Source organism: Rissa tridactyla, chromosome 5, assembly GCF_028500815.1.
Source record: "Rissa tridactyla isolate bRisTri1 chromosome 5, bRisTri1.patW.cur.20221130, whole genome shotgun sequence".
NCBI lineage: Eukaryota > Metazoa > Chordata > Aves > Charadriiformes > Laridae > Rissa > Rissa tridactyla.
Genome location: NC_071470.1, coordinates 46072462 through 46086539, shown reverse-complemented (window position 1 = coordinate 46086539; position 14078 = coordinate 46072462). Strand labels below are relative to the sequence as shown.

At 36.7% G+C, this 14078-nt stretch overlaps 1 protein-coding gene across 11 annotated transcripts in view; it reads left to right on the top strand.

The window, feature by feature from the left end:
* TMEM144 (transmembrane protein 144) overlaps positions 1 to 14078 on the top strand; it is a 27967-nt gene extending 13889 nt beyond the window's left edge. For 7 of the 11 annotated variants that reach the window (XM_054203275.1, XM_054203279.1, XM_054203273.1 and 4 more), the window contains 8 exons: positions 134 to 214; positions 2136 to 2217; positions 3381 to 3451; positions 4375 to 4493; positions 5740 to 5859; positions 6344 to 6441; positions 8479 to 8532; positions 9534 to 14078. In XM_054203275.1, the coding sequence (XP_054059250.1) occupies positions 134 to 214; positions 2136 to 2217; positions 3381 to 3451; positions 4375 to 4493; positions 5740 to 5859; positions 6344 to 6441; positions 8479 to 8532; positions 9534 to 9617 (709 nt within the window). In that variant the 3' untranslated portion in view covers positions 9618 to 14078. The other 4 variants (XM_054203277.1, XM_054203283.1, XM_054203278.1 and 1 more) reach the window with 4 other exon arrangements.

The window sequence follows — 14078 nt, the reverse complement described above, 5'->3', positions numbered from 1 at the left end:
GAATTATTTACATGAGTAAAGATTTCCAAGACTGGGTTATAGAATCATAGAATGGTTTAGGTTGGAAGATCATCTAGTTCTTTAACTGTTTGGATGCAGTCAGTGCAACTAAGTAACTGGTTAAGTATTCCAGGTTTGGTTGGTTTGGAATTGACCCAGAAGAGGTTGCAAGACCAATCTTAAATTATATTGGAGCTGCACTTTCACTATTAAGGTAAATTTATTCTTATAATAAATTTCTGTAATGTCAAATATATATATTTAATAACCATAGGGACAATTTAACTAGAGAGCAAATGTATTGTAGTATTTTTTTTGCAAATTGATTTACGAATTCATGAGCTATCCATACCTAGCTGGTCAGTGTTGTATTTCAGATTAGAAACACACATGATATCCAGTACAGTGGTGAAATGGTTATTCTTAAACACAGAAATATATTTTTATGCTGGTAGGCAAAGCAGTGATGCACTGATTGTCTCCCTAGCTAGGTTATTAAATTGGTTCACTTTCCCCAAATTTTGTGAGAGGAGAAACTGACTAGAAGAATCTTGGTGAGAAAACCTCTGTGAGATTTCCAATCTGACTTTGCTCAGTCAGGGGTACAAATCCTTCCTCTTAACTGTAGAATATGCCACAGGACCCCTTCCCAGATTTGCAAAGCAAAGAGGCTTTGCAAAGCCCAGAGGCTTTTCATTATCTCCTGTCCTTATTAGCTGCCTGTCTTGTAACTCATAAGCCACGTTTACTACAACTCCCAAACAATGGCTTCCTTTGGGATCTTCAGAAGGACTCCTATTTTGTTGTTCATTATTTGTATGAGTGCACATTTTGGTCCAGTCACAGAGGATGTTATGTAGCAGTGTTCTTACTTTGCAGCTGGGTGTCCAGGAAGGTCTTTCTAGGAACATAACAGTGACCCTAAATCTTAGGGGCAGTATGCTTGCCATAAGCATGCTAAGCAGCAGATGCACATAATGCCTTTAGGAAAAGAAGGGTGTTAAGAACATGGAGATAATGAAGCCATTCTTGATTGCTAGTAGAGAGCTGCTGTTTTAGATTCATGAATTTTGCTTCTACTCTTCCTCTTTCCTAAGAGTCTGCAGCTTTTTACCCATTATTTTTGTATGTACCACATGACTTTGTGAAGTACTCGCAAAATAGTAGGAGTACTGCTATTCCTGCCTGATTAATTCAGTCAGCTCACCACCTGCTTCCTGCCTGTTTCTGAGATACCATGGAGGAGTGATCAACAGGGAAAAAGATTGTGACCAAACATGTTTTCCTGGCAAGCTGCACAAAGCCCATGTGTGTTTCTCTGCAGAGTATTTCATTTTAGCCTCCTGTGTGGAACCTACATGTGTTTGTCTAGTCCCTCTGGAGGAAGCTGACATCCTTTTATACCTATCCCTATTTCTTCAGTAGGAGATGAATCATTCTGCAAATGGAGACGTTCTGTTTACAGTTATGAGAAGCAATTCCAAAATCATTAAAATACCTTTCATAAAAATAAAAAACAGATCTGGCCAGTTCTGATTTACACGTATTTACCTGATTTCCTGGAGCTGGGGGTACAAGTAGTAATGTCACCCTTTCTTCTTCATTTTATTCACTTAGCGCACTGGAGCACCACTGAACAATACCCCTTCTTCCACGTAAGCGTGAGGCCCTGTAGGAGCAGTAATCCCTCATGCACATGTGATGGAAGACTAAAAGTTAACTTTTTTCCTTGAGCACAGAGACAATTCTGTGCAGGTTTAACCTGTTCCATATAGAATTTTCCTGCAGATGTTACATTGTATGTGTGGTTTAGTACAGAAGGGCACTGATAACTAAAGCAACTGTTGTTAACATGTGGTTGTAACTACACACTGTTAAAAAAAGAGACATTTCACTCCCATTACATAGAAGAGAGACCTATAAAGTGATACAAAAAGTAATTTATTTACTCTCACTTAACCTGTTTGTTAAGACTGTTAAAAGCAATTGCATTTTTTTAAATATGTTGAAGTGACTCTAGGGCAATAATGAAAATAAAGTAATAAGCCTCCAAATATAACTTTTGTCTCTGGACACTAAATGTTATGTCCTTATGAGCTGACATGGTATTTATTGGTGTATTTTTCTCTTCTGAGTGCTGTCATATTTCTTTTTATAAAACCTGAAGTCCAGAGTTCTTCAGCTTCATTAGAAAGCACGCCTTTACTGAGAGAAAGTGTGAGTACTCCACAGTTGTTATTTTACAGCAGTAAAAGTACATATCCATTTAAAAACAAAAAATACGCTTAATGTTAACCAGATTTGCTAGAATTTATGGTAGACTACATAGAACTACATAAATGTGCATTGTTTGTATTTAATTCGTGGATCTTCTGTATCCATTTGAATGTGAGCAACAGAAAAGGTTTTTCCCAAGTGTTCTTTCTCTATGGTCAGCATTAAATGGCTTAGAAGTCCTTTTTCATTATGACAGACATTATATGAAAGACGGAGTGTGTTACTTTCCTATGTGAGAAGAGGAAGCACTTTTAATTAGAACTTAACTATAAAACTGGAAGGGTGCTTAGATGAAAGGCAACAGTGTGTAACTCTTATCCACCAGATTTTTGTCACGTTACAGAGCCTGGAGACTGTCAGAGTCGCTGATTCTCAGCATCAGCTGTGGCACATGTTGGAGGCCAATGAGGGGTGCCAGATTGGCTTTCGCTCCTTTGGGAGCCCAAAGTATGCAACAAAAGCTGGAGAAAGACAGGCTACTACTATCATTGTACCTTACTCTTGTAGGTCAGTGCTCAGTTGCTACCTGAACGGAGAGCCCCTCAGAGTTTTCTAGCTGTGCTCAATGCTCACTAGAGGTTCTAGTCTACCAGACCAAATCACAGAAGACAATCTGATTGCAGGATTAGAATAAAAGGACGTTGTGATTTCTTTATGCTGCAGACAGGGGTGTTCCTGTCCCTAATATTCTGACAGTAACACCAGAGCTATCAAGAAAAGGCAAAACTACATCATAAATAAAATCTATAGATTAAATCATTAATCAAATTTAAGGAAGTGCAAGTTCTGAGAGTCAGATCTACCTGCATGCAGATTAAAAAAATGCTAGTGAACACTCTATTGTGTAGTAAACCCAAAGTCCATATCTAAACTTGTACTTGTAAACTTCAAGGTAGGTAGATACAACTATTATTTTATTTTATTAAAAAAAAAATACAATTCTACTTTCTTCAGAGTATTTTTGTAAATTCTTTTTGTTTCTCGTTCCATTTTCATCTTATTTTCTTAGAGCAAAACTCTTCTGCTTAATACAATGTTTGATTTTTTTAAAAAAAATAATCAAACTAAACTAAACTTACATGAAAGCTCTTGGTTTTTTGCAGTCTATTAATGTTTCTGAAGATACCTCTGACTCGTGGGTGAACAGACTTTCTCCAGCAAAAAAGAGACTCATGTAAGTTATTAACAGTTCTTTTACTGGTGCAGGCCAAGTAGTCAGGGAAAGTAGTTGAACATAGCGTAAGAGCAGAATGTGTGTCCTGTGGTTTTCCTAGCGCAGTCATGCACTAATAAATAACAGTTTTTAATGCAGTAGTATAGTGTGCATGTCTATATATAAATAGCTGCACAACTAATTAGATCGTTTCCTTTGCGCTGTTGAGTATGCTTTACCTTAGTAATGAAGTATTAGTTACAACTACAAAAGAACATTTGGCAAAGTAAATGGCAACTAAGTAATTACAGAGCTGTTTTTTACCACCTGATTGATTAGCACTCCAACATAGAAGGTGCCTAGGCTAATAACATGCTTCCAGATATGGTTTCCAAGTGAATACATCTGGAGAAGGCATGGCAGTATGGTAAGGAGACAGCAGGAGTGCTCCAGGGTGGAAGCAGCAGTTTGCAAGGAGCCAGTGTGGGGAGCAGAGACAACCAAGAACACAATGATCTGGAGGTGGAGAAGGGGACTAAAGAGGCAATAAACGTGGGAATAGTTACAAAGAAAATATAGACTGCAACAGTGAAGCTGAGGGTGGGAGCATTTTAATTATATTTTTGTTTGTTTTTTCCTAGCTCTGCTTTTAGGAAATCCTAGTTAGTTGATTTCTCTTCTCATTAATCTAGTCTGCAGGCTCTCGAGGCAGGAATTGTCTCTGTTGCTTGGCCACAAAGTATAGGAAAACTGAGCTACTGTGTTGAACCATTTCTACACTTAAAAATAAAAATGTGCTAAAATTTATTATTTTTTATAGTGTTGCTAGCAATTTTCATATGATACACAGTCTTTAACTGCAATACCGGACTTGTCTTAAGTGTATTGTCTACTTCCCTAATTAACGCTAGGCTATTTTCTCTGATTTTTTGCTCTTTTTAAAGAGGATGTAGCCTGGCCGTAGCAGCTGGAATACTCTACGGTTCCAGTTTTGTACCAGTACTTTACATCAAGGACCATGGAAGAAGAAATGAATCTATATACACAGGAGCAAGTCAATTTGGTAAAGGCTAATAGATCACTTCTGCTTTATTTCGTCAGTATGTTGTGTTCTGCTGCTTTTGTAAAGGCATAGAGTGAAATTCTTGATAAGCCTGAAAATATACCATGACAACTTGTCAGTTCAGCACTATGTTATATGTTGTCATAACCACGATACTAGCACTCCCTTTGTCTCCGAGGAGAATTATGCCATTAAAAGAACAGTGAGAAACATCCCAGAGGATACCATACTTAACTCGTGGCTATGTTCAGAAGGCATTAAATACTAGCACTCTCAAAATACAAAGTTCGTATGCCTGGAACACGAGGTAAACAAGGGCACAAGCTGTACCAATTGCCAAATTAGTACACCAGTAAAAGAAGACGAGAAAGTTGATCATAACTACTAAGCAGAAGAGATATATAACAACATAAGTAATTAAAACCTTGTAGTTTTTGAAAGGGAAACCTTTTAACATAAGCCTAATCACCAATTTCAAACATTTCCCCAGAAATGCTTTCCTTAAGAAATTGGTTGTTATGTCACATATAATTTCTCTTGAATACTGCGACTTACATATTCCCCAGCAAGACAAAACAGATGTTGTCATTACTATAGCTGCCTTTCCTGTTGAGAATTTACAACTCCAAGGAGATAGACATCACCTTGCGACATGCTTTTGCTTTACCATGTTGGAAATACTCTCTTCAGCAAATACAAAGTCCACAAAGGTTTTATTATGGTTAATGATTGTAGTGATCAAAATTGCGTTATGTTCTTCAAGATAAAAGAAGGAAAAAACTGTGCTGTGTTTAGCTTACACAGTGCGTGCAGTTGTGTTGCCTTTAAATGTTAAGAAAAAAGACTATATATAGGAATACAAATGTATAAGGTCAGGAGAGGATGTAGTTATGTAAAATCACCACCCTGCTTTTGTAGCCTCACCTGAGGATTTTTTTAAGGTTTTTAATAAGTTAATTCAGTAGTTTGACTAATATAATTCTGAAAATAAGAACTCACAGAAGTGCATAAAAGCCTGTAATAAATGCTAGGGTCAACACAGCTGTTAATTCATATTTACTATGTGTGTTATTGACCAAATCCATCCACAGTCAGACTGGCAGCTGTATGATCACAATTGAATTTGATTTATTAGCAGTAGAACCTTATGGTTTTTTGTCTATGTGAATGCTATCAGTGAAATAAATTTAGTTAAAATTAATAACTGATGTTTTGGACTAATATAACTTTGTAATTTCTCTTTCAGATTTAGATTATGTTTTTGCACACTTCAGTGGAATCTTTCTCACAAGTACCATCTACTTTTTGATCTACTGTGCAGTTAGGAAAAATAAACCTAATGTTTATCCCCAAGCCATATTGCCAGGTATGACTGTTTTTTAAATTAGCAGTTAATTTCAGTCACTTCTTCGGACCATTTTGCAGTTCAAAGATACGTGTTGGAATTGTAGTTTGCTTTTCAAGTGTCTTCGTTTGACCTTTTTTCTCTTTTGAAAGATCACTCCTATTAGGTTAATTAATTAAAGTTAGGAAACAATGATAAATTTTTTTCTAATCTGAAACTAGAACAAAATGACATTTCATATGGTGGATTTTCAAAAACTAACTGTGCCAGAGTGGAGAGCACATTGCCCAGAAAACTGTGAACTTTAATTAATTTGCTGCTTTAGCTGGAGCAGCTGATTTATCCCTCGAGCTTTGGTTTAGATTACCAGAGCCAGCTTGTTGAAGTAGTTAACATACTAAAATACAAACGTACAGTTTCTGTGTTGTGCTATAAATATATATGTTCCACAAATTGCTGTCTATACCTTGCTGTGCATGTTTTTGATTGGGATTTATTTTTCTAGGGTTTGTTTCTGGTGTTCTTTGGGCAATAGCCAATTGCTGCTGGTTCATAGCCAATCACTATCTCAGTGCCGTGGTCAGCTTTCCAATAATTACTGCAGTAAGTATACATAAATTAAAAAAAAGTAATCTGTGACTAGAATTGAAAGTGAAGAGTTGGGTTTTTTCTCTCCCATTTGTGGAATTAAGTTGAAAATATGATGTGTCTAGAGCATTTTAATCAAGAGTACACATTGCCTCTTCTGCTTGTCTGTGGTAGCCTTTGTTTTTTTAGGAACATACGTGACTGTGACAAGCACCATCTTGGTCAATGCCAAGCATAAAAATACAGAAGGATTGAAAGTGTGAGTCTTTAGGTTATATAAAAGCCAAAATTCTGTTAACCAGAACTATATCAATATTAAATAGTAAGCTGAAGTGATTAAAAGAAGAAACATTTTATGCTTTCATCCCAGCAAGTACATTTTGCCCTGGATGTTTTCATTTGTGATTTTTATCCCCTAGCAGTCATTTTGCTTGATTAAGACAAGTATTTTTTCTTTTTACAGCTCTTGAACAAACAGAACAGATTATGTATTGTTCAAAATAATGTTCTTATGCAAATGAGGGAAAAATAGATTGGCCCATTTTGTCTGGTTTATTTCTATTTATGATACTGTACCTTTAAAGCACTTTTAATTTCCAGAAGCTGCATGAATTCCATCACTAGGTAAAAATAAACTTTACCTTTACTCTCTTGCCAGTCTACTAGATGGTGATGCAAAGGTGGATAACTTCTGGCAAATGAGCGTTCATAAATATTAAAACCAAAGTTTTGCTGAACAGTTGTATTTTGGAAGCAAACTAATGAAACAACATTAATAGGGATTAAGCTTTGCCTCAAGATGCAGTAAATCAGAATAAACTCTGCAGTATGCAATGAAGAAAAAGACTTGGGATCATTCTAATTAGAAATTGAAGGATTAATGGAAAGCAGCTTTAGTAACTTAGTTATCAGTATGCCTAAAGGGCAAGGATATAAAATCACAAAATGAAAAATTTAAGGACAGCACTGATGAGAAATTGCCTATCTGGACCACAGGTTCAGAACTGCTGCTTTACTTCATCCTAGAGAGAATTTCAGACAGCTATTCATCGCATCCCTTTAACAGTTTGTTTCATTTTTTAAATGCATTCATCTTGCAGTGTACATTATCTAGAAAGGTACACCTTAGCTATTATTCAAATAATAGTTGGCAATTTCACTAGGAAACAGCACCCACAAATATATTCAGCGCGAGACACTGTATCCTGCTGGCCTAAATCTGTGTCCTGTCATCTGTACTGAAGATGGGGAGAGGAAGATCACTGTCCAAACATCTGTCAAGTGTTTCTGAGAACAGCTCTAATGGGAAGCATTAACAGAGCCGGTTTTCGCTCCATGTTCAGATAATATTTTCTCATCAGTCATGAAAATTTAGATCATTGCTCTCACAGGGGAAAAACTATATTACCAGGAGTGCCTGGAAATTATTGTTGTGTTTCACTGTTTGCTGTTAGCTAGGAAATCTGTACAACAACATCACAGATAATCAGTGGTTTTCCTGACCTGGCTGGCTGGCTGGCTGGCTTTGTGCTTTGTCCAGATGCCTGCTATACAGAAAATACATTTATGTTCCAGTCTCCTGATATAATACTGAGCGATAAAATCAAACATTGTTCAGCTAGTTAGTCATGCTAATAAAGGCAACGTTAGGAATATCCATGGTAGTTGCCAATAAACCTGAATAGTCCCCTGAAGTGTGGTAACATTGTGAACTGTAGTTTGGACTAAAGTGAGGCATATTATTTGGAGCCTAATAAAAGAATATATAACAGCCAATGCAGACTCCACAGTGTAATTTAGAAAGAAGTTGTGCTTTCTCTGGAAAAAAAAAAAACTTTCTTGCCTCTTTAGGCCTTCTCGAAGATTTTATTGTTTCTTCCTTTGTAAAGATTTCAGTGATGTTTATGCTTTTGCCGTGAGTACTGTAATTATACAGAATGGAAAGGCCTAAAATTGTTATCCAGCTAAAATGCAACCACCCTAAGAACAATAATGAGAAGGCAGTACATTTTAATGAAATTCTGTAATGTACAAATGAATCTTATTCCTTAGGGTCCTGGCCTTGTTGCTGCAATGTGGGGAGTCCTTGTATTTAAAGAAATCAAGGTAATCTTATTAGGTCTCTTATCTAGTCTATCTTGCTTGTCACTAGCTTAAGGAACAGCATGACTTAGTATACAGCTGTATCTCTTTGATTTCTCCTCCTTATAAGTATTATATTATGAAGCTGAAAGCCATATCATGCAACAGTAAGTTTTCCAAGAAGGATGAAAAACTGTGAACAATTTTTTTGGGAATGAAGATTTGCATTTCATAACTATACGAGCAACAGTGGGAGTAAATGAAGACTGCAGCAGGGCCAGGAAGCAGGGTGCCAAGCACAGCCCGAGACTGAAAACAGTCTTTATTTGACCCAGTTTTTTCAATGGGTGCAGGGGAATGAACATTTGTCACGTTCACCAAAGGACCAAAAAATGAGATGGGTTAGTTGGTCTTGCTAATTACAGTACAATGTAGAGATCTTAAATTGATATGGCAGTGATTACCAATAACAGGCTAATTTACTCTACTGAATGTTAACATATATGGCAGACGTTATTTTTTCTGGTAGAATTTGAAGCATTGGAATGTTAGCAGTGTAATTCTTGGGTTCCCTTAGCTGATCTGTCATTAGGGATCATCTTTCCCAGTATTTTTCGTGACTGTGTAAAATGCGTTAGACATCCTTGGATCAGGAACTAGAGGTTCTCTTTCTCTCTCCCTTTTCATACATTCTGGAATAGTCTCTGCATAAGTGCTTACTGCTTAAAATAGGCAAAGGTCTTAAGAAATACTTTTTTTTAAATTGCTGAATTAATTTTGTAAATATTTACTGAGTGTATGGCATCATAAATTCCTTGTATTAAACTGTTTTGAACAGCAAATATGTTACAAACATGGTATGAAATAAAGTGGTATAAAATTTACCATTTCATTTAATGGATTTATTACTTTTGTCATAAAATGAAATCCTAGTTCGTTTTTTTGTTGTTGGGACTTTTTTTTGTGAAGTGGTATCTATTATGACAGCATGATATTTTTCTTTTTCTCTTTCTTTGCCTATCCAGGGACTGAAAAACTACGTGTTACTCTCGGTAGCATTTTGCATCATTTTAGCCGGATCACTCTCCACAGCTTTTTCTAAAGTTTGAAAGGATGTTCTGGACCAGTAGATGGTGCTGCTGTTCAATATAATTAGCTGCAATACATAAAAATTTTCAAAATGTACGTACCTACCTTGCTTCAGGAAAATGAAAAAGAAAAAAAAAAAGAAAACCTTTGCTAAATGTTCCCGTTTGTCATGAAAGAAAATCTGGAAATGTTTGTTTCTGCATTTCTTGGAACAGTAAGAATATCAAAGGGTTTTATTAAATAAAGCTAAATAATTTTGTAGTTACTAATTACTCTTTTTTTCTGGTTCAGGTACTAAACTTTAAGTCATCATAAATTGCGGTTCAGTGTTGGGATGGTGGATAAAGGGATTTTAATTCTTAGTCTCTAATACTGTATGTATTTACGAGCTGATTTGTTTTATTATAACATGCTGTCTTACTGACTTGAGTATAAAATATGTCTTGGAATATTCTTTGTGTAACTGATACACATGAAGATGTGAAGCATTTTTTTTATTGAGAAGCATTATTCTTTAAAGTCATTAGTTTACATAAAAACATTATCTTCCAATCACTTCAGAATTTTGAAGGAGATATTAAAAAAACAGTGCTGTGAAATAAATTACTTGTGTTTGCTGCTAAACTGTTTGTTTAGTCGCAAGAACATTATGTAGAAATCAGGATGCAAATAGTTGGGGAAGCTTGGTGGGTTTTGTATGTTTGTAAACATTACTTTTCTGTATTGCAATATGAGCTAAGTATGTGGTTCAAAGTTTTTTTCCAGATAACTTTGGGCATTTTCCATATGCTTACTTGCTTTTCTATGTGGCATATTCAAATCTTAAAAATTATGTATGGCAGTATTTATTGCATTGAAGCATCATGCTAAAACTACCCAATGATTCTTCTACCCAATGCAAGGTCATCTATTTGTAAATCACGTGACAGCTGTTGTCTACTCGTTTCTTTAAAAACATAAATAAAAGAAGTAGGTTTCACAACATTTTTAGGCAAACTAACGAGCTTCTAACCACTTCTAACTACCTGTCCTGTTAGGAAATCCTAATATCCAAAGGGAATTCCCTAGGAGGAATGTTATGTCCACTGTTCCATGACCGCCACTAACATGGAGAACAGTTTATTTTCATTCTCATGGCAGCTGACCTTTCTATAGGCAAAGCACGTTGTCTGAACCTCCTCTTAGTCTTTTCTTCAGTATATTAGATAACCCCAGTCTTGCAGTCTTCCACTGTTTGTCATGTGCTCATCACACTTTTCTTGCTCTTTCCTGAGCTCTCATTAAGTGGACTAGATCTATCTAGAAAAACTAGATAACGGCAGTCAGATTACAGTCTTACAAAAACCAAGAGCAGCAGTAAGCATTTTTCTTTCATCCACTTTGCAAGCTCTGTTTGTGGTTATGCATCATAGTATGACACTTTGTGCCATCATGGCTTGATATTGTTCACATGTTGAGATTGCAATCAGAACTTCTCCCTTCCACCCTTCTTTGTCTACTATTTATTACATTTGATCTTAGAACCGTTACTTAGCCCCGTTTTTCCCATCCAGTATTATTTGTTCCTACCCAAATGTCAGAAGTTGGTGTTTGACAGGTTTTTTCCCCCTTGAGGCATTTCTCTAATTTTGCTCTGTATGTTAACCCCATTCTCCAACAAGTTGGCAGCATTTTCCAGCCAGATGTCACCTGCAAATTTAATAAACATACTCTCTAATTATTCTAAACGGTTTATGAAAGTGCTGCATGATACATGCCATTACTTACTTTTTGGAATGCAATGTAATACTTCTTTTCACTCTGACAGGGCAAAATTGATTACTCTTTTGAGTACCATTTCCCTCTGTCTTACCATAGCCTTATTTAGACTGCATCCTCTCAGCTTTTATGTAACATCTGGTACAGTTGTTCAGGTCAAGATACATGATGTGTACCATTGTAATACCCGATATTGGCAAGAAAGCTGGCCAGTTTTCTTTTCAATATCCAGGTCAGACACAATTTCTTCTTGGCAGATCCTTGACTGTTACTTACTTAGCCATTCTATTGACTCAGACAAGGAGAAGTAATTAGTTCACGTGTTTCTGAAATAAATTGAATTAAATTTGACATTTAGAATTTCGCTGGATCTGTTTCCCCTTTTCTTAAAGATCACAAGAACTTCTGTATTTCTGGAATATACTCCATGCCAGAAAATTGCTGATAAACAAAGAATTGGTGAAACCAACATATGGTGTTTTCAGGCTTCTCTACTTCAGAGATATGATTTAGTATGTCAGTTCCTTCCCTGTCAGCATTAGTTCTTCTTATTTCTGTGACAGTGTTCACAGTTGCGTTAACCCTGACTGTGTCATCTGTTTAAGAGCGAAGGAACAAGGGTGCTGTGCACTTTAGTTTATAATGTCATCATTGCTGAGTAGTGGCAGATTATCTCTTATTTCCACATGGTTACTGGCAAAAATACTAGTCTTGTAAGTCACTATTTTGCTAAAATAATTACAATGCAATATAATATTTATAAGGATAGCGTGATTACAGCACCAATCCACTTTGATGAACAATTGCTCAGGAAGGATCATCATCTGTTTAGTTTACTACTACCTGTAGGTCAACTTCCACATTTGGCTAAAGGCTGCAAGTACAGTCTACACTATTCAGTGAGGTATATTCGTCACTAGTTTATGCTGAGTGCCTCAGCCTGGAAAAATGGTTGGAAAATGTTCAACCAGAACTCTCAGGGAGGAGAACATCCCTGAGACAATGAACTAGTCTGTTCACACTACTGCTTCCAGGGTAGAACTAGCTTTTAAGGAGTGTGTAAGATCCATATTGCACAACACGTATTTCAGGTCCCAGACATCCCTAGAGCACCTTCAGAGGAGAACAAAAGCAAAGGTCACAGAATCAAGAGATACAAGAATGCATGGCATGATTAAAAATTGAGCTAAGCATCAGAAAACCAAAGACGCCTTGTCTAGCAGAGCAAAGTTCTGGGAGGAAAAAGGAGCGGGGGAGCAGATGAAGCTGTGTGAAGATGTTACAAGGTTAGGTGTGTTGCAGAGCAGAAACAGAGCACGGTATCTCCTAGTCATCTTCCACAGCTGGACAAGCCATAGTACTCACTGAGTAGTCAGTGCAGAGGGGCTGTCACAAGGCTGGTGGGCCTGCACCAGCTCTGCTTGGTAATCTGCATCCCCAGCTGTGCAAGAAATAAACAAGCAGGATTGCTCAAGCCCAGTCGCTGTGGGACCTAGTTTACCCCTAACCTTGGCCAGCTGTTTCCCATCCTACACTACAGTGAGGTTCCATAGGCCTTCTCTGCTACTGCAGTCTGTTGAAGCTCTGTTTCATTTGGTGCAGTGAGTATTCTGAGTAAACGCCTTCTTGGGTTTTTCGGATTTTTAGCCCATAACTTATAGTGACAGGACAAGCTGGCCACTAGTGCTGTAGTGGAAGTGTTATGATAGGTTAGCAAGTAGTAGAAAAATTTGTCCTGGCAATGCCTTGTTTTACTTGCCTTGCTTCAGATTCTGTTTTGCTTGCTGCATTTGTTATTTGTTCAAGATAAATCTGAAAATGCACAAGGAGACTGAATCTGTTACATCCATCCCTTATTAGAGGACTGGTTTGGTCTCCTGATGGTTGTGCAAAAAAATGAAGCTGGTTTAGTTGAGATGCATTTAGGTTTGGGTTTAAACTGTTACCATATGCTTCAGTTTGCTTTAACTGAAGAGTCTTTTCTAATATTATCTTAAGCTTCTACTGTCTCTCTGAAGTTAATGTCTGGTATGGGCCCAGCATCCATCTACTGGATATGATTATAGGGAACCGTTGAATCTTCCAGGGCAGGAGCACCTTTAGATCTCTGGATTTCTGTATGAGGTCATTGGCTTTCTGAGACAAACCAAAAAACTGAACTCCTGACCATGGCAATTGCCTTGTAAATGTATGTACTTTGATGCAGTTCTCCAGTCTATATTGTATGGCTATCAGATGTGCAAACTTAACTGCTGACTGCTAGGGCATTAATTAAAATTCTTGTCTGTGAAAGCTCAAGTATGGCCTTTATTTATTTATTTATTATTCTTAGCAGCTATCCTATTGCATTTTTCTTGCCAATAGCAAAAAAAAAAAACCCACCTCTTGCAGCTCTTTTCTGTGAAAAATCCCTTGTGGTAATTCAGCATGATTTATGGTTTAAATATGTATTTATTCCAAAATATTTTCTGATGATGTTCACTTGGAATATATTGAATAAATATTCCACTCATTTCTGAGATTTTCTTGTTCTCGAAGTTTTGAGTTTGAAGTAACACTGGTACTTCTTTTATGTTAAAATGCTACATTAGCAGATATCTGTTTATAGAGCTATTTATACAAAACAGTCTGGCAGCAACTGAGATTAATAAGAGAAAATTCTACAGCTAATACAAATTATTATGGCTCTGTTTATATCAGCATATTTCTATATCAGTGTGAGA